General features: G+C 45.0%; 1 protein-coding gene across 2 annotated transcripts; it reads left to right on the top strand.

Annotated features, from left to right (window-relative positions):
- Window positions 1–816: 816 nt before the first annotated feature.
- On the top strand, window positions 817–19,609 carry Hmox2 (heme oxygenase 2). Of its 2 annotated transcripts, none has more exons than XM_042698384.1 (6): window positions 817–912; window positions 15,041–15,160; window positions 17,223–17,340; window positions 17,938–18,429; window positions 19,120–19,246; window positions 19,333–19,609. In XM_042698384.1, exons 2-6 carry the CDS (start codon window positions 15,075–15,077, stop codon window positions 19,458–19,460), a joined length of 951 nt encoding a protein of 316 aa, XP_042554318.1. In that variant the 5' UTR covers window positions 817–912; window positions 15,041–15,074; the 3' UTR covers window positions 19,461–19,609. The 2 variants fall into 2 exon arrangements, with proteins under 2 accessions (XP_042554318.1, XP_042554319.1); XM_042698385.1 differs by lacking the exon at window positions 817–912 and adding an exon at window positions 936–1,117 and having other exon boundaries at window positions 15,040–15,160.
- Window positions 19,610–19,954: the final 345 nt, after the last annotated feature.

The following is a 19,954-nucleotide window of genomic DNA, read 5'->3' as shown; positions in this document are numbered from 1 at the left end:
CTCCAAAGTCCGGCCTGTTGCAGTGCTTGGGTATGCCTGAGTCACGTTTGCAGTTGTCAGGACTTGCTCTGATTACAATCCTTTTTATTACATGGTAGGTCTTGTGTTTAATCAAACTTCTGAAATGACTCCTAAAAAATTATTGCTGTTGGCTTAAGATCACTATTTTTTTCCTTACTTGTATCAAGATCCCAGACCAAAGTCATCTTTTTTTTTTTTTTTTCTAGTCCTGGGACTCGAACTCTGGTCTAGAGCACTGTCTCTGAACTTCTTTTGTGGAAGGCTAGCAGTCTACCACTTGAGCCACGGTGCTACTTCCAGCTTTCTGTGTGTGTGTGTGTGTGTGTGTGTGTGTGTGTGTGTGTGTGTGTGTGTTACTGAGGAATCGAACCCAGGGTGTCAAGCGTGCTAGGCAAGCACTCCACCGCGAAGCCACACTCCCAGCCCCCAAGGTCATCTTTTGCAGAGCATCTGTTTTGCTGGCACTGCTGATTCTTAGCACCAGAAGTGGTATCTGGAACAAGGCAGACATTGAAACAACTTTTGAACAGCCTGGCACTGCAGTTACGAGGTCAAGTCAGAAAGCGGCTGCTGTTTTAGTTATAATCTAGCCTTTGAGATAACCCACAAGATGATGGGGTTTTTGTTTTTCCCAGGCGAGGGGTGGAGCCCACTACCCGGGCAAGACGACTGCTCGGCCAATGAGCGAAACAACCTCAGTCCTGGTTTAATGCCTCCCGCCTCTCGTAGGGGGGCGTGGCGTGATGTCTGGGGGCGTGTCTCTAGTAGGCCCCGCCCTCGCGCTGCGTGCGCACGTCGCGCCGTCCTGTCGCTGGCCCGCTCGGCTGCGGCGCCGCGGAGGGAGTCGCTGACTTGGGGATTGGCGGATTTGGGGAGCGCACTGGCTGCGGGGTGAGTGACCCGCGTTCTCCCTGGCCTTCCTGTCGTCTGTTCGGACAGCGCCGCCGGGACCCCGCGGGTCCTGACCTGACGGGGCTCCTCAGGAACTCGTCGGGGCGCGGGGCTGAGGGGACGCCGGGCGGGGGGCGGCCGGAAGCCGGTGAGGGAGGCGGAGGAGCGGCCGACCGCGGGGACCCGGGCGGCGGCGGAGTGTCAGGTGAGGACGAAGCCTCGCCTGGGGGGGCCCGGGCCGCCTCAGCGGCTCCCTGATGTCCCGTGGGGCCCAGCCCTCGCAGCGTCCCGGGTGAGCTTGGCGAGGGGCCCCCGGGGTCCGCGACGGGAGCCCGGCGTCGCTGTCCCGCTGGCTGTCGGCCGCAGCTCCGTCCTTGTAGTGACTCACCTCGTGGGAGGCGCCCTTTGCGTCAGCGTGGGGACTTTGGGGGTGACCTCCGGTGTCCTTTTGTGTGTGGGTGTGTGTTTGCCGGTCCTGGAGCCTTGAACTCAGGACCTGGGCTGCCCCTGAGCTTATTTTTTTTGGGGGGGGAGGGTCGCTCTACCATTTGAACCACAGCTCCACCTCCACCTTTTGGGTGTTTAATTGAAGAGTCACATGAACTTTCCTGCTCTGGCTAGCTTTGAACCTCCGTCCTCATATCTTCAACCTCCTGAGTAGCTAGGGTTACTGGCATGAGCCACTACGCCCGGCTTAGATCTGGTACCCTTTAGTGCAGAATTCAGCAAGAGGAGCAATGACCTGTAAGTGAAGCTGGTTAGTCTGGATGAGGAGTTCACTCACTAGTCACCTTCTGAGTATTGTGCTTTAGGCGTCCTAATTGCCTTGTAAAAGCTGTCGGGACCGCCTTGCACAGTCTTTGCAAAAGGCCTCTCTGTGGGTCACGCCCCTTAAATTGGTTCTGAAGGACCAGTTGTCGTGGCCGGTGGCTGTTCTTCTTACTGTGCTTTGTTGATGATGCCATAAACTGGACAAGACCGGGTTTGAACGGTAACCTTTTATAATGTACTATAATTGAGAGCAAGACCTCTTGCTCTCAAGCTCTCCCTGAATCTTGTGAGTTGATCATTTCTCCTGTCTGTAAAATGAGATCAACAAGAGACTCATGGGAAGTAACTTGACCTACATCCCACAATCAAGAAGATAGCACAGGTGATGTTGAACTCGGCAGTTTGGCCCCAGATAGATACTGTGCTCCTTCCTAAACGGAGTTGTAGAAATTGGAAATGGATTACGTTGTTGAAGTGGTCTTCCTTCACTCCTGTCAAGTAAAAGGATATAAAATGGTTTTGTGCCTTTGAATTTCTGGCATGGTGTTCATTAACAAGTGTATATCATTTTTTGGTGATGGGACGGAATCTTGGGCCTCTTGCATGTGTGTATGTGGGCTTTTTTTTTTTTTTTCTTGCTTTTTTTTTTTTTTTTTAATAGAGCCTGTTCTGTGTAGCCAAGCTGATTTGGGATCACAGTTCAAAGCCAGTTCAAGCAGGAAAGTCTGTGAGACTCTTACCTCCAATGAACCACCAGAAAACCAGAAGTGGTGCTATGGCTCAGGTGGTAGAGCGCTTGCCTTGAGCTGCAGAGCTCAGGGTCAGTGCCCAGGTCCAGAGTTCAAGCCCCACGACCAACCAAAAAAAGGAAAAAGTTTCCAAAAATAGTCTTAGAGCCAAAACACTGATGTAGGTTTGGGAATATGTGGGCCTTGTGTTCATTGAATGACCTAATCCAGCTAGGGATATAAAGAGTAAATCCTATGATTCCCCTTTGAATGACTTGACTTCCATTTTTCCTTTGCTTGGGTCAATAAGTTGAGCTGCTTTGAGTCAAAGGAAGCAAGAATAGGACCTACTTAGAAATGACAATACCAGTGAGTTACATAAAATTTAATGTTTATTACCTTTAGCTTATCCCTCAATAAGACACCTAGGGCTGCCTTCATTTTCAAATTTCTTTTAAGTAGGTGACTTGTTATAGGACAGTTGGGCTCTGCATGTAGATTGCACCAAAAACCGGAATATAATTCCTACAGAGATCAGATCTTTTAGAAATTGGAATTGTTATGTTTTGACATGAAATGTAAAACTCACCTTGTCACTCCTTGGAGAAAAAAAAAGATGAAGAATTTGACCTATAAGTTGCCTATGTTGCTGGTCATAGTTAACTAAAAAGTTACAAACATAAATGACATAGCCTTTTTCTCTGATAGTAGCTAAAAGGAGAATCAAGAATTCTGGAGATGAGATGTGCCTCAGTAGTAGCATGCTTACCTATCATGCCAAAAGCCCTGGGTTTGATCCCCAGTTCTGCCAAAAATAATAAGTGAAAAGTCAAGACCACATTCCCTTTTGTATACAAGACATTGAAGATTCTCAGATCTCAGCCTCCTGAGTAGGAGTACAGGCATAAACCACTGGGGCCAGGCTTCTCAGTCTTTTCTTTAATAATAACATTAGTTGTGGCTGGGAAGGGAGGTGAAGGGTAAACAAAGGAGGAGGCTGCAATGCTTGGTAAGAAATGTATGCATTATCCTGCCCATGTAATTGTAACCCCTCTGTACAGTATGTTCTCAAATAAAATAAAATTAAATTAAAAAAAAAACAAAAACATTAGTTGTGGGGTTTTGTTTTGTTTTTCTGTGGTAGAGGGAATTGAACCCAGATTCTTTTTATTTATTATTTATTAATTAATTTATTTATTGTTGGTTGTGGGGTTTGAACTCAGGGCCTGGGTGCTGTCCCTGAGCCTCTTTGTGCTCAAGGCTAGTGCTCTACTCTTGACCACAGTGCCACTTTCAGATTTTGAGTGGTTAATTGCAGGTAAAAGTCTCACAGGGACTTTTCTGCCTGGGCTGGCTTTGAACCACAGTCCTCAGATATCAGCTTCTTGACTAGCTAGGATTACAGTTGTGAGCCACCAGCGCCCAGCTGCCATTTGTTTTTGATTTGGGACCAGGGTCTTGATATCTTTTTGGCCAGGTTGACTTTGAACTCAGGATCCATCTTCTGAGTCCCCAGGATTATAGGCACATACCAACATGCCCAGCTAAGAGTAATATTAATAATATTACTCTTATTAAAGTAATATTAATAATATTACTCTTATTAAAGTAATATTAATAATATTACTCTTATTAAAGTAATATTAATAGTAATAACTAAGAGTAGTTACTTGGCTTATTAAGAGGCAAGATATAAAGCTGTTGTAAAGAGAAGCCATTTATAAACAGCCCAACACATCTAAAATGACATCTAAATTTCAGTTATGACCACCTGACCTGGAGTGGGACAGGATTTCACCATTTTTCTCCTAGCATGTCCATATTAAGATCCTCCTGCCTTAGCCCCCCAAGTGCTTGGGTTACAGATGTATATTACCATGCCCATTTTAACCATATATTCGTACAATGGTATAACTATTTTAAGCAAATATTTTATTTATTTATTTATTTATTTTTTGTCGGTCGTGGGGCTTGAACTCTGGGCCTGGGCGCTGTCCCTCAGCTCTTCAGCTCAAGGCGAGCACTCTACCACTTGAGCTACAGCGCCACTTCCGGTTTTCTGGTGGTTTATTGGAGATAGGAGTCTCACGGTCTCTCCTGCCCGGGCTAGCTTTGAACCGCGATCCTCAGATCTCAGCCTCCTGAGTAGCTAGGATTACAGGCGTGAGCCACCAGCGCCCGGCTTAAGCAAATATTTTAAATCAAGGACTGTCAGCTAGTAAAAAGTGGGATGTGGTGCCATATGCCTGTCATCCCAGTTATACATAAAGCGTAAATGGAGGATTTGGCCTCAGCCAAAAGCAAGACCCTATTTGACAAGCAACAGTGGAAAAGGGGCTCTAGCAAGCCCAAGCTCCTGAATTGAGTTCAAACCCTATTACCACAAAAATAAAAAAGAGGCTGTTGAGGCTGGGAAGGTGGCTCAGTGGTAGAATGCTTACCTAACATGAATGAAGCCTTGGGTTTGATTCCTTAGTACCACCTAAACAGAAAAGGCCAGACATGGTGCTGTGGCTCAAGTGTAGAATGCCAGCCTTAAGCAAAATTTGGCTCCGGGACAGTACCAGGACCTGAGTTCAAGCCCTAGGACTGGAGAGAAAGAGGTGGGGAGGGGGGGAGCTGTTAATACTTGGTGAATGCTAAAGTCTCTGGCGCCTGGTTGCTCTAAGACACAGGTTTCCAAACTCCTATTTGGTAAATATGAGAGTAGGACTGGAAATCTGGTTTTTAAGAGTTTCTAGTTGACTCTTGTTTGCGATTTCCTTGATTATAAAGCACATACTGGACAGAGGAGGGAATGAATGGACAGAGTTTATAGAAGTAAGTCAATAAGATACATGAAGAAAGGTACAGGGAGAGAAGAAAGAGGTAATTGTTGTGTGGTGATAACTGTGCTGTCACTTTATGTGCCAGAGAGCAACTGGGCAGATAGTCTCCTCTTTCTGCTTAGTGGGAAAACTAATTTTTCTCACACGAATAGATTTATTTCTTTCCCAGGAGTATCACAGGCCTAATTATTGTCACAGTTTTCAGTAACTTTGAAAGGGCCTTGGAGAAGGATGGCAGAACAGAGACTAGTGTCCTGTAACTGGTTTTCCTAAGCTTCTTTAAGTGTTCTGGGTTTCTACCTTTCTCCTGATTAGCTGTCTTAGTTTTAGGAGACTCTGATTTCATTGCTTTTTTTTTTTGGTCAGTTGTGGGGTTTGAACTCAGGACCTGGGTGCTCTCTTTGAACTCTTACTTTGAGTCACAGCATCACTTCCAGTTTTCTGGTGGTTAATTGGAGATAAGAATCTCACAGACTGCTCTGTCCAGGCTGGCTTTGAACTGCAATCCTCAGATCTCAGCAGCCTCCTGAGTAGCTAGGATGACAGGCGTGAGTCATCAGCGCCTGATTTATTACATTTCATATTCAATCCTGCAATTACTTAAGAGCTTATTAAAGCACTGTGCTGGTACTGTGGAAGGTGCTAGCATGATTAGAACAATTTTACATCATGCTATTTGGTTTGTTTATTCTTTTTTATTATTATATGCTATTTGATTTCAGTTGATTTAGTTGATCAGCTTACCTCTTAAGTAGCTGTTATGATTGTTTGTTTCCTACCAAACATGAAAAGACTCATGATCCAAATGTACAGTTGTAGTGAAGAAACTGGTGGAAAAGGATATCTGAAATCAGAATTGTTCTGGAAGCCGGGCATCAGTGGTTCATGCCTAAAATCCTAGCCATTCAGGAAGCTGAGATCTGAACATCATGGTTTGAAGCCAACCCAGGCAGGAAGGCTGGATGTAGAGTTGTAGCTCAAGTGGTACTGTGCTAGCCTTGAGTGAAAAAGTTGAGGGACAGCATCCAGGCCCAGAGTTTAAGTCCCAGTACCAGCATAAAACAAACTAAAAACAAAACAGAATTGTTCTAGAAAATTTGGAACATAAGCTTTGTCTTTACTACAGTTGTCTGTATTGTACAATTAGTGTTTATACAGTGGTGTGCCTGTTGATCTTTTTCTGATTTTCCATTTATCTTTCTCTCATGGGCCTCATACATGGTGGGCAAGTGCTATTTGAAATCCAAAGTGCAGTCTTAGCCTTCTTTGTAGTCACAGAGCCCATGAGAATAATGTTGATAGTATGTGATGTCACTCCCCCACTAGCCATCCGCTTCCATAGATATTTGAGCTGTTTTCTAGCAAGATCACTGTGTGCTGAGGCAGATGAACTGTTTCCAAGGCAGTCCAGAGGGGCAAGAGGGAACAAGGGAAGACTCAGTGAGCCGACAGAGTTCCCATGTAGGGTCCCACGTAGTTCTATTGGAAAGAAGATGAGGAAAGGAAATAGAGGGAAGTAGGGTCCAGATGCCCTCTAAGTCCTGTTTGAAAGACATAAATCTTCACTTCTTTCCTTCTTTTCTGTGTGTGGTGGTATGTGATGAAAAAAAAACACAAAACAAAACCAAAATCCTGGGCTGGGAAGGTGGCTCAGTGGCAGAGCGCTTGCCTTGCATGCCTGAGGCCCTGGGTTCGATTCCTCAGTACCACATAAACAAAAAGAAAAAAGCCGGAAGTGGCGCTGTGGCTCAAGTGGTAGAGCGCTAGCCTTGAGCTGAAGAGCTGAGGGACAGCGCCCAGGCCCAGAGTTCAGGCCCCACGACCGGACCCCCAAAAAAACAAACGAAAAAACCAAAATCCCTTCTGGGCCTTGTGTGTGGCAGGCAAGTGCTGTGTCATTGAGCTATATTATCTTTCTATATTGGAAGACAAGGGGAAAAAATCCTGCCTTCCTTTTGCTTAGTAATAGCAGGTATCCTAATAATTAGCAAATTACAAAACAAAAACAACAACAAACCTTACCACCCACACATACTTTATTCTTCCTCTATCACACAGTTGGTTATTTATTAACTTTAAAAAAATTCCTAAATGTTGTGCTGAAGGTCATATTTGTCTAACTTTGAAAAACTTTATGTGGGTCCAAAAAAGAAAAGTGGTATGTGATAGCTGCTGTAGATTATGCTTTCCTCCTTTTTTTTTTTTTTTTTTTGGTTGGTCATAGGGCTTGAACTCTGGGTCTGGGCCCTGTCCCTGAGCTCTTTAGCTTAAGGTGAGCGCTCTACCACTTAAGCCACAGTGCCACTTCTGGCTTTCTGGTGGTTAATTGGAAGAGTCTCATAGACTTTCCTGTTTGGACTGAGTTTGAACCTCAGTCCTCAGATCTCTGCCTCCTGAGTAGCTAGGATTACAGACATGAGCCACCAGTGCCTGACTGCTTTCCTACTTTGAATTTGCCTTTTTTTTTTTTTTTAGTTATTTGAGATAGGGATGAGGCAATACATGACACTCTTCCCCCACCATTTTCATTACTTTTTTTTTTTCCTACTGGGGCTTGAATTTAGGGCCTAGGCACTGTCCCTCAGCTTCTTTGCTCAAAGCTAGTACTGTACCACTTGAACCACAGTGCCACTTCCAGCTTTTTCTGTTTATGTGATACTGAGGAATTAAATCCAGGGCTTCATGCATGCTGGGCAAGCACTCTACCACTAAGCCACATTCCCAGCCTTTCATTACTTTTAATTCTAAATAATGTACAAATCTACAGAGTATAGTAATACTAAGACTCTCAGCCTGAGCTCTGTCTTCTTAGAAACCTCTATGCCATGAGAACTGGATGCACATGCAAGCTGAAGCCCATAAAAAGAAAGATGAGGCAGAGATCCAAGTAAACTAGCTTGTGTAGCCGTCAAGGCCAGAGAAGTGGACATGTGGCTTAAGCGGAAGAACACTAGCCTTGAGTACAAAAACTAAAGGACAGTGTCTGAATTCAAGCGTGTGCGCGCGCACGTGCGCACGCACACAGACACGCGCGCACACACACACACACACACACACACACACACACACACACACACACACACACACACACACACACACACACACACACCTAGAATGTGTGAGGAGCTGTGTTTAATCTCAACACCACTCAAACACCTGGGTCATGGCTCTCAAGTGGTAGATTGCCTGCCTACAAGTGCAAGGCCCTGAGTTTAGACTCTAGTACCACCAGAAATGGCTAAAGACTGTTTTGGTAAATACTCTTTTTCCCACCTTCTCAGGGAGGTATTTGGGTGAAAGGCAGACCCAAGGACATTCCTTTGTAAATGAACACAACTGCTCAGAACACCAGCTGTCATGGGCTTGCATTAGTGCTAATCCAAAGGACAGCTTGTTCCTATGTGGATGCAGTAGTTTGATCTGATTCCCAGGAAAGGTGGCACTGCACCTTCACTGATAATGTCTTGAGGCAGAGGTGTTTAAGGCTCAGTTCTGCTATCAGGAAAGGCCCTTATGGCTATCACATAGGGTTTAAAGGCAAGAAGAATGGTTGGGGGTAGAAGGAGTTGAAGACACAGAAACCATGTGCTTTTTGGGAGGTCATGAAGTTTTCAAGGTCCTTTTGAACTTTTGGAAATGAGGTATGCAAGTAGCCAGAAAGCTCCTGTTATCGTGTATAATCTAGGACCAGTTTCCTACTGCTGCTTCTCTTAAGACATACAGGCCTAAGGGACCCAGCCTGTAATCCTAACAACTCAGGAGGCTGAGATCTGAGGATTACGGTTCAATGCCAGCCAGGACAGAAAAATCTCTTATCTTCAGTTACTTAGCAGAAAGACAGATGTGGCCAGACACCAGGAGTTCTAGAGAAGCTGGAGTGTCTGGAAATTCTCCTAAAATCTCAGTAAGTACAATTTAGTTCTTCTGATTCTTAGCCTATTTAGCAATCAGATACCAGACTGATAAATGATAGATTTCTCCTAGTTTTAGGTTCCATCCTACAAAGGCTGGCCTCAAAATCATGATCCTCTTTACCTTTGCTTCCCTAATGCAGGGATTTCAAGGAGTGTGTTAGCACACGTTCCAGTCTCATAATTCATTGAATTCATTTAAGTCTCATGACTTAACTTATTTAAGTCAAGTCTTATAACTTAATTCTTATGCAAAATTGATGACTTAAATTATTTTTATTTTTTGTTATCTTTAAGTAGTTGTACAAAGAAGTTCCCATTTTACAAAACAGCATATGAGTACAAAGTGTCTGACAACATTGTCACCCATCTCTCCTAACCCATCCCTTCTCTCATTTTTTTTCTTTTATTGAGATTAGGTGATTACATAAATTTCACACATTTCACAGTATTGTGGAATAGTGATACTTAGTTAAAGTCACAAACACATTTTAACTTTCACAAGGCAAATTGTCATTATCATGGTCTATACAGTTTGTGAGTTCTATGAGCTTTGACAATACAGGTTATTTTTTTCCACATCAGGTGATGTTTACATTTTTCTTTTTGCTTAGTGTGGTCTGTTCCCACTTACTCTGTTCTTCCTTCTAGCTTCCCTCTGTTGTGTGCGTATATCTACCATAATATGGTTAGAACATGGAGTCATTTAGCAATGATATGACAAAATGGGTGGCTGTCTTTTGTTTCTTGAGTCCTGTTACTTTGCCATATCTTCTTGTATTTTGGCTTTAGCATCCATATATCAGGGAGACCATGTGCTATTTGTCTCCTTGTTCTTGGCTTACTTTGCTCAAAATAATCTGCTCTAGTTCCACCCATTTCCCTGCAAATACCATTATTTTGTCCTTTCTAATGGCTGCATAATATTCCATTGTACATAGGTACCACAATTTTTGTATCCACTCATCAGTAGTGGGGCATCTGGATTGTTTCCAAATCTTGGTTAGTGTGAACAGTAGTGCTGCAATAAAAATGGAGGTGCATGTATCTTTGTATATTGGTTCCTGTTGTTCAGGAAAGATGCCTAGGAATGGTATGACTGGGTCATAGGGGAAGTCTATACTTAGCTTTCTGAGGTGCTTCCAGACTACTTTCCAAAGTGGTTGTATTAGTATACATTCCCACCAGCAATGGAGTAGAGTTCCTTGTTCTCCACATCCCCTCTAGCATTTGGATGACTTAAATTCTTATGCAGAATTGTTACAAGAAAAAGAAACAGAAATTAAGTAGTTATTCTGGGGTCATCCAACTGATAGGGCAGATCCAGGATTTACTCTTAGTTGTACATGTTAGGAGTTTTGGCTGAACCATGTATTGCTTCTTGGTCTCCATGTGGCCAGTAGACTTCTCCCTTGGCTCATTTTAGATTACCTTTGTGGGTGCCTACTGCAGACTGAACAGTTTAGTATGAAGACTGCTTGTTCAAAACAAAAGATTTGTCTGCATGGTGTTATTAGACATATCGTACCCAGCTTCTAGAAACTTCCTGTTGAGAAAATTCTCTCTCCATGTCATAAGACACATAATTGCAGTGCAGATACTTACTATGTGTATTTAAATTAATAGTCAAATGGCATTCATGTAGATATTGAGTCATCACTAAGTAACTGTTAGCTTGGAGAGGCTGTGTTCTGAGAATATTCTACAGTGAGGAAGGTAAATAGCACACCTCTTAAAGTTCCTCACGTAGACAATACAGAATAATCTATTACCTCTTCTCTTTAATACTTGAAAGCTTCAATGAAGAGCTAGAGTTTCTAGAATGCTTCCCTAGAAAGCCAGCTGAAGGTTCTTTAGCTTAGTAATCCCTATGTCACTGTGATTTTCTGCCTTTTAATTATGGTTATGAGATCTGTTATGAGTAATCTGTTTTACTAACAGCTCTTTTTGTTAAGATTTTTGTCTTACAAAGTACTGGGCAGTAGTCACTGATTCTTGTAATCTTAGCTGGTTCAAAGCCAGCCTAGGTAGAAAAAGGAAATTCCTCTGTAAAATAACCACAAAAGGCAGGGGTGGCTGGGCTCCATTATAGGCTGGGCCTATAATCCTAGGTACTCAGAAGGCTGAAATCTGAGAATCGTGATTCAGAGCCAGCCTGGGCAGAAAAATTCCCTAGCCTCTTTAAGCCAGTACTAGGGCTTGAACTCTGTGTGTGTGTGTGTGTGTGTGTGTGTGTGTGTGTGTGTGTGTGTGTGTGTGTGTGTGTGTGTGTGTGTGTGTGTGTGTGTGTGTGTGTGTGTGTGTGTGTGTGTGTGTGTGTGTGTGTGTGTGTGTGTCCCTAAGCTTTTTTAAAATTTATTATATTTTTTATTGTGTGTGTATGTGTGTGTGTGTCTGTCCCTAAGCTTTTTAAAAATTTAATATATTTTTATTGTGTGTGGTTAACATTTTTATTGCTTGTGTGTGGATAAGAGTCTCACAGACTTTCCTACCATGGATGGCTTTGAACCATGATCCTCAGATCTCGGCCTTCTGAGTAGCTAGTATGAGCTACTGGTGGCCAGCTGGAAGCTAATCTTAACAGGAGGTTTCTATGAGCATATTGTCTATCTGTGCACTTCTGTTTCCAAGGTAGCATATGTTTTCAGAAGCACAAAGATAGGATAGCTTAGACTTTAAAGTACTCAGATAACTTTTAGATTCTTGAAATCTATTTTTCTATCTCTAGTTACTATGGTAGTGGGTGCTATAGAGATGTGCGATGCTATTGTGACCTTCTTTTGTGTCTAGGTGTCTGGGAATCCTTGTAACTTTTTTGTCCACCAAGACCTGGCAGTCTGGCTAATTTTCTGCAGGCACAGAGTGGTGGCTTGTGCCATCTTCCCTTCTGGGAACAACCTTGGGTTGCCCTGTTAGTTAACAAAAGTAGGAACAATCTCAGGTTGCCCTGTGATCTAAATGTGTCAAGGTGAGTGTTGGAAGGCAGGAAATAGCAACTTTGAATCTTTTTGACAATACTTGAGTTTAAACTTGATGTTGTTGAACTTGACTGGCACTCTACCACTTAAGCCACATCTCCAGACCTGCTTTTTTGCTGGTTATTTTGGAGATGGAGACTAGTGAACTTGTTTTTGCCCTGGCTGGCTTCAAATCACAATCTTTCAGATATCAATCTACTGAGTAGTTAGGATTTATAGGCATGAGCCACGAATTTATGGGTTTTTTCTTTCTTTTGGTGTCAGCACTGTGGCCTGAACTTAGGGCCTCTTCCTTTTGCTTAGCTTTTTCATTGAAGACTGAGACTGTACCACTTGAACCATATAAGTCAAATCTGAAGAAAGCTAAAACCACATTTTTTACCAGAAACCTGGTATTATGATGTACAACACAGATCCTTCATTTAGCTGGCATCTTGCCATTGCCAAGGTGCTGCATCAGTCCTTTATGAAACATCTCTTCACTTGCATTCTTTCCCACTTGATGACTGTGTGCTTGTGTACTTTTCTGGACTGTTCTGTGGACCATGAATTTCATCAGCTTTTTTTTTTCTTTCCAGTTGTAGGGCTTGAACTCAGGGCCTGGGCACTGTCTCTGAGCTTTTGTGCTCAAGGCTAATGCTCTACCAGTTTGAGCCACAGTGCTACTTCTGGTTTTATGGTGGTTAATTGGAGATTAGAGTCTCGTGGACATTGTTGCTTAGGCTGGCTTTGAACCGTGATCCTCAGATCTCAGACTCCTGAGTAGCTAGGATTACAGGAATGAAGCCACAACTGCCCAGGATTTCATCAGCTTTATGCAGAAGAGAGTGTGTTTGAGTCGAGAAAGTCCATTTTTTATTTTGCTGTTTATTTTTTTAGTGTTCTTAGACATCACTATCCCCTAGTACAAGAGCTACGGATGTAGCTCACTGGCAGAGCACTTGTCTAACATGCATGAAGTTCTGGGTTCAACACACACCAATACAATCAGTGACATATATTGAGTGCTTGCCATAGCAGACATTGTGCTGTCCTGTCCTCATTTAATTTTTATAATTGATCCCACTGACCCTATGAACAAAAAGATAACAAAAAGAATGTAGCTAGACGCTTAGAGGAAACTTGAGGAAGATATATGTGTACCAATACATTAGTTGGTGGGGTAAGACAGGTGGTTTTTGTTTGTTTGTTGTTGTTCTTGGGGCTTGAACTCTGAGCATGGGTGCTGTCCCTGAGCTCTTCAGCTCAAGACTAGCACTCTACCACTTGAGCCACAGCTCCATTTCCGATTTTCTGGTGGTTAATTGGGGTCTCACGGACTTTCTTGCCTGGGCTGGCTTTGAACCATGATCCTCAGATCTTAGCCTCATGAGTAGCTAGAATTGCAGTGTAAGCCACCGGTGCTCAGCATTTTTTTTTTTTTTTTTACATTGCTGGGGATCAAGCACAGATCTTCAAGCATGCTAGGCAAGTGACCTACCATTAAGCTTTATCCCTAGCCCATTAAGGGCTGGATTTGTAAGAGGTGGGTGGGGGAGAGCGTGACCAAACGCACATACGCTGGAGTTTGAACCTCAGGCCTCAAACTCATTGCTGGCACTCTTACTAATTGAACCTCACCTCTACTTCTAATTCAGACTGGCTTCAAACCACAATCCTTGGATCTCACCCCTCTGAGTAGCTAGGAGCTACTGGTGCCTAGCTACTTAAACTTCTTGGGCTTCCTTGACAACTAGATACAGCTTATAGAAAATAGTAAAATACTGATTGAGGTAGAAAAGTAAGATTCCTTCTTTCTTTGGTCTAATGCATTCTGACGTGGAATGTTGGTACTAATGTCTTTGTGACTTTATTGGTTATTGCTGTTGAGCTGGAAAGTTTTCCAATTGGGCTGCCCCTTAGACTGCCAATTGGAAGCCTCCAGGGATAGAGGATGAGCTTGTCATGTAGGACTGTATTTCCCAGCCTGACGAAGGCTCAGCCCTTGAAGCAGGCGATGGGAATTAGTTGGCCAATTTATTATCTCCTTCAACTGAGTATTGAGTAGACTGGGGCCAGTTAGTGTGTTGATGACTCATGTAGCTGACACAGGATTGTTGGGTGCTTTGTGAGCTGCTCTGCTCTACAGGAGAGCTGCTGGGTGTAGTTTGGTTAATTCCAGTCAACACCTTGTTCCTGTCATTCTTTCTGCATGAAGCTATCTAGCCCAAACACATGAACAGGAACCCCACTCTCAAGTACAGTTGTGGCAACATGGAAGTCAAGCTGGGAACTACTGCAGTGTTTTTCTTTTTTTGCTTGTTTTTAAATGTATTTTCTGGTAGCTTTTAATTTTGACAGTTGCAAACACAGAAACACTTTAACAATAATAAAAAGAACTCTTGGTATATTTGTGGGGGGGGCGGGATACTGGGTTTGGAACTCAAGAGTCTGGAAGCTTTTTCCCTCAAGGCTAGTGTTTTGCTACTTGAGCCATACCTACACTTCTGGCTTTTTGCTGGTTAACTGGAGATAAAAGTTTCATAGGCTTTCCTGTCTGGGCCAGCTTTGAACTGTGGTCTTCAGATCTCAGCCTCTTGGGTAGCTAGGATTATAGGCAGCCACACTCTCCTGCACATAGATTGCATGTCTACACACATACCCTTCTGGTTGACTGACAGTAGGATGTCCCTTCTGAATGCCCTCAGTACATACCTGCTGAGAACAGGTTCAATGTCCCTATAAATCTTATCTAATCCACTGTCTATATATAAATATATCTATATTGTGATATGTGTAGTAATGGCAACAACTCTGAGGTACAGGGGTATATTACTGCCTTGGTTATGGCTTAGAGAAAGGTAGAGCAGATAGGCATTTAGCCAAGTGAGTGACAATGATGCTGAAGGACTGGCTTGATCTGTCTCTACAGGACCAGAGTGAGGCAGCAAGAATCACTCAGCAACAATGTCAGCGGAAGTGGAACCCTCTGAGGGGGTGGACGAGTCAGAGAAAAAGAACTCTGTGGCCTCAGACAAGGAAAACCATGCCAGGTGAGCAGTGGAGGCTGGCTGCATCTGGTCACTGGCTGCCTTGCCCAACACACTTGATTTCCTCTGTTGGTGCCCCTGGGAAGTAGTGAGATATCCTAAGCAGTGGTCTCCTCATGCGCATTGTTCTTCAGGCTCATGTCCAACCCTGACTGCTCAGTATCTCTCATTTCCTCTATTCTGTTGCCCAAGGAGGCAGACTGGGAGTGCTAAGTTGTGGCTTTAGTGGTATTCCTGTCCTTTTTTTTTTTTTTTACAACCTCAGCATTTTTCATCTCAGCTGAGAAGTGGGTAATCAGAGGCAGAGCCTGACTACTTTCTTTTAAAATGTGGAATGTGAATTCTAGAGCAGTCTTTTTTCCCCCTCTGTAGCCTCAAATTTTTTTTTTTTCTTTTTTTTTTTTTTGTCAGTCGTGGGGCTTGAACTCTGGGCCTGGGTGCTGTCCCTCAGCTCTTCAGCTCAAGGCGAGCGCTCTACCACTTGAGCTACAGCGCCACTTCCGGTTTTCTGGTGGTTTATTGGAGATAGGAGTCTCAGGGTCTTTCTTGCCCGGGCTGGCTTTGAACCACGATCCTCAGATCTCAGCCTCCTGAGTAGCTAGGATTACAGGCGTGAGCCACCAGCGCCCGGCTTGTAGCCTCAAATTACAGAGAGTTTGTAGTCTCTCATTAGAAACCTGTTATTGGTTAAGTTCCTTTTTTTTTGGGGGGGGGGGGTCCTGTCATGGGGATTGAACTCTGGGCCTGGGCGCTGTCCCTCAGCTCTTCAGCTCAAGGCTAGCGCTCTACCACTTGAGCCACACTTGCCACTTGAGGCTTTTTTCTTTTTGTTTATGTGGTGCTAAGGAATCGAACGCAGGACCTCGTGCATGCAAGGCAAGCAAGCGCTCTACCACTGAGCCACCTTCCCAGCCCGTTAATTTCCATTTTTATACCTTGAAATGACTGCTAATAAATGGATTCTTGGCATGTGGGTGATGCAAGCTAATCCAGAGGCTGGACCACAAACAGGCCGTGTTTTTCTCTAAGATGTTGTGGGTGCTCATGACCCTCAACCCAAATGCTATCATCTGTATTCATCCAAGAGTACAGCTTTAACACAAACCCAATGTGCTGGTCCCTACCTTTCAGTTATCTCATCTTCGCATACATGGGCCAAGCCACATATAGTCCTGAGAGATTGGACTCAGGGCTGCCTTGGGAGATGTGCTACCGCAGGTCGTCACAACAGCATGGATCCTGAGAGAGTCACATTTCTTTCTTTCTTTTTTTTTTTTGTCAGTCGTGGGACATGAACTCTGACTTGGGCGCTTTTCCTGTGCTCTTCAGCTCAAGGCGAGCGCTCTACTGTTTGAGCCACAGCGCCACTTCTGGTTTTCTAGTGATTTATTGGAGATAAGAGTCTCACAGACTTTCCTGCCCGGGCTGGCTTTGAACCGTGATCTTGAGATCTCAGCCTCCTAAGTAGCTAGGATTACAGGTATGAGCCACCAGTGCCCGGCTGAGAGTCACATTTCTAAAAAGCAGATTTCTGGAGAAAACTAGCTAACACTGTTGAAATTAGAATGGTGTTTCTCTGGCCACTAAATGGTCACAGAAGCAAAGTGTCAATCATTTGGATGGTTTCTAGCAATGAAGGCACAAGACATGAGGAAGCCATAGTCATCCTCATGTCCTGTACGCTTTTGCTCAAGGCTAGCACTCAACCACTTGAGCCACAATTCTACTTCCAGCTTTTTGAGTGGTTAATTGGAGATAAGTGTCTCACAGACTTTCCTGCTTGGGCTGGCTTTAAACCTCCAGATCTCAGCCTCCTGAGGAGCAAGGATTACAGACATGAGCCACTGGTACCTGGCCCCCTCAGTCTTTGCAGAAGATTGTTATGTCTGTTTGCCCTGTGCTCCCTGACAAGCTCCCCGTGCTTAGTTATTGTGCTGGAATGAAGTGTCTGAGAAGCTCCTTCCTCCAGGTTAGCAACTGGTCACCATGGGATCTGTATTTTGTCCTGTGGACCTTTTTGGGAAGGGCTAACTCTTACACACATACATAAACCCCATCTCTGCAGAGTGGCTGACCTTTCTGAGCTCCTGAAGGAAGGGACCAAAGAAGCACATGACCGGGCAGAAAATACCCAATTTGTCAAGGACTTCTTGAAAGGCAACATTCAAAAGGAACTGTTTAAGGTTTGTGCTTCTCAATCAGATGAGGTTGGATGTCAAATTTTCATTTGGGTTTGGGGTAGGAGGTGGGAGGTTAATTAGTCCTCCAGGTAGTCTTGACACCCCTCTTGAGGCACAAGCTGGGCCTTTCTCCACATGCATTCATTCTTGGTGTTAAGCTGTGGCTGTCCTGACGTTATGGACAGCATAGTGTAAAGGAAGAAAAATATCTGTGTTTCAAAGATCAGTAAATAGGGCTGGGAAGGTGGCTCAGTGGTAGAGTGCTTGCCTTGCATGCCTGAGGCCCTGGGTTCGATTCCTCAACACCACATAAGCAAAAAAGAAAAAACCGGAAGTGGTGCTGTGGCTCAAGTGGTAGAGCCCTAGCCTTGAGCTGAAGAGTTGAGGGACAGCGCCCAGGCCCAGAGTTCAGGCCCCACGACCGGACCTAAAAAAAAAAAAATCCCATTCTCAAAGATCAGTAAATAAAAATGGGTCATAGGGTGGGTTTTGGGGATATGGAAGAGTTTTAGTTCTTGTTTCCAGTTGCTCCAACATGTAGGTTTGGACCTGCTGGTCTGGCCTACAGCCCCTTTCCAGTCTTCCATCATCCCCCCACAGCTTGCCACCACTGCACTTTACTTCACATACTCTGCCCTTGAGGAGGAAATGGACCGAAACAAGGACCACCCAGCCTTCACACCCCTGTATTTCCCCACGGAGCTGCACCGGAAGCAGGCACTGATCAAGGACATGGAGTATTTTTTTGGTGAAAACTGGGAAGAGCAGGTAAAGTGCTCCGAGGCTGCCCAGAAGTATGTGGAGCGGATCCACTACATAGGGCAGAATGAACCGGAGCTGCTGGTGGCCCATGCCTATACCCGTTACATGGGAGACCTCTCAGGAGGCCAAGTGCTGAAGAAGGTAGCCCAGCGGGCACTGAAACTTCCCAGCACTGGGGAAGGAACCCAGTTCTACCTGTTTGAGAATGTGGACAATGCCCAGCAGTTTAAGCAGTTTTATCGGGCCAGGATGAATGCCCTGGATCTGAACCTGAAGACCAAAGAGAAGATCGTGGAGGAGGCCAACAGGGCCTTTGAGTATAACATGCAGGTACTTACAATGGGGCACTGACCATGGGGCCAGCTTTTTCTGCAGAAGCCTGAGATTCAGAGGGACCTTTGACAGTGGGCACAAATCCAGAGCTTCCTAGGAGAGCATCAGGAGCCTGAGGACAGATATAGCTGCAGCATGGTCTGGAGGAAGGTGAAGGAACCAAACTGGCCTCCAAAAGGTGTGCCTGGTGGTCGGCTCCCAGCACAAAGGCCTGGCTTGACAGGGTTGGTGTTGGGGAGGATGTGGGCCAGCACACACAGGGGTCGGAGAAAGTAGAGCTGTTTTTTCCTCTCAGCACAAGATGCTGGGATTGAGAAGTGGAAAAACTCTTCCTTTTTAGTGAGTATTAGCATGAAAAGTCTTGCTTGGTAAACTGAATAAGGCCAGAATTCACCAAGAAAAATAGATTGTTTATAAGAAGCCTTTACTTGAGGCCAACCACTCAGAGGTTGTTTCTGTACCCAGAGCCTAAGGTCAACAGCAGTTTCAACGAGAGTAGAGTAAGGTGCCAGCAGCACAGACAAACCATGCCTCCCAGGATCACCTGCTAGATTCATGCAGTTAGTGTGCTGTACCTTGTACCTGCTTCAGAGCTCCCTCTGTGTTGGTGGTAGGGCAGCAAGGGAGTTTTCCAGAAGCAGAGTCTGTACATGATATAGGGATGGATCCTTGATTTCTGCTTCTCAGATATTCAATGAACTGGATCAAGCTGGCAGCATGCTGGCCAGAGAGACCCTGGAGGATGGGCTCCCGATGCATGACGGGAAGGGAGACGTGCGCAAATGCCCCTTCTACGCTGCTCAACAAGACAAAGGTAGGTTGTAGGTCCCAAGCTCCCCTCCTGGGGTGGGCATGTGAATGGCCGCACTGAAGCCACGTCTCCTGTTGTGCCACATACAGGTGCCCTGGAGGGCAGCAGCTGCCCCTTCCGGACAGCCATAGCTGTGCTGAGGAAGCCCAGCCTCCAGTTCATTTTGGCTGCCTGTGTGGCCCTGGCTGCTGGACTCTTGGCCTGGTACTACATGTGAAGGACCTGTCCTGTCATGCCGGCATCCTCCTCCCAAGAGACCACTGTCCCAACCCCCCCAATCTCCACCCGACTAAATTACCACCTCAGGTGACTTTTTTAAATGCTGGGTTTGAGAAAATAAGCAACCAATAAAAGCCAGACACTAGAGCCTTTCCTGACAGTGTCCTCTCTGTGGGCCAGGTATGTACTAATTGCAGGTTATCACCCCATAGCAGCTCACAGAAGTGCAACGCGGCAGGGTGGATCCATGCTTCTGATCCAGCTCTTTCTGGGGCTTCTACACCTCTTGAACCTCCAGCTTGACAGGTTTTGGATGTTATTGCCTTGTGGCCAGTACTCTGGCTCTTTGGGAGGAAGGAGGTTTTGCAGATGCTGCTGTTCAACGTCTGGTCTCTCGTGGGAGGGCAGGCTGAGGCGGAAGAAGCCAGGTTCCCCGGCTTCCTGGTTTCCTCTGCCCCCAGAGACCCTAGTGGTACATCCCTTTCCACCAGG

The sequence above is a fragment of the Dipodomys spectabilis genome, unplaced genomic scaffold (genome assembly GCF_019054845.1).
Source record: "Dipodomys spectabilis isolate Male_0828 unplaced genomic scaffold, ASM1905484v1 ptg000231l, whole genome shotgun sequence".
In the NCBI taxonomy this organism is placed as follows: Eukaryota; Metazoa; Chordata; class Mammalia; order Rodentia; family Heteromyidae; genus Dipodomys; species Dipodomys spectabilis.
Note: the sequence above shows the minus strand (reverse complement) of the source record. Positions and strands in the feature narration are given on the sequence as shown.

What these genes read in the sequence shown, in the direction of transcription:
- Hmox2 (XM_042698384.1), top strand. Translation starts at nt 15,075, where the DNA reads ATGTCAGCGGAAGTGGAACCCTCTGAGGGGGTGGACGAGTCAGAGAAA. An exon ending in GACAAGGAAAACCATGCCAG is followed by an intron (nt 15,161 to 17,222) that starts GTGAGCAGTGGA and finishes CCATCTCTGCAG; the next exon opens with AGTGGCTGACCTTTCTGAGC. An exon ending in CGCTGCTCAACAAGACAAAG is followed by an intron (nt 19,247 to 19,332) that starts GTAGGTTGTAGG and finishes TGCCACATACAG; the next exon opens with GTGCCCTGGAGGGCAGCAGC.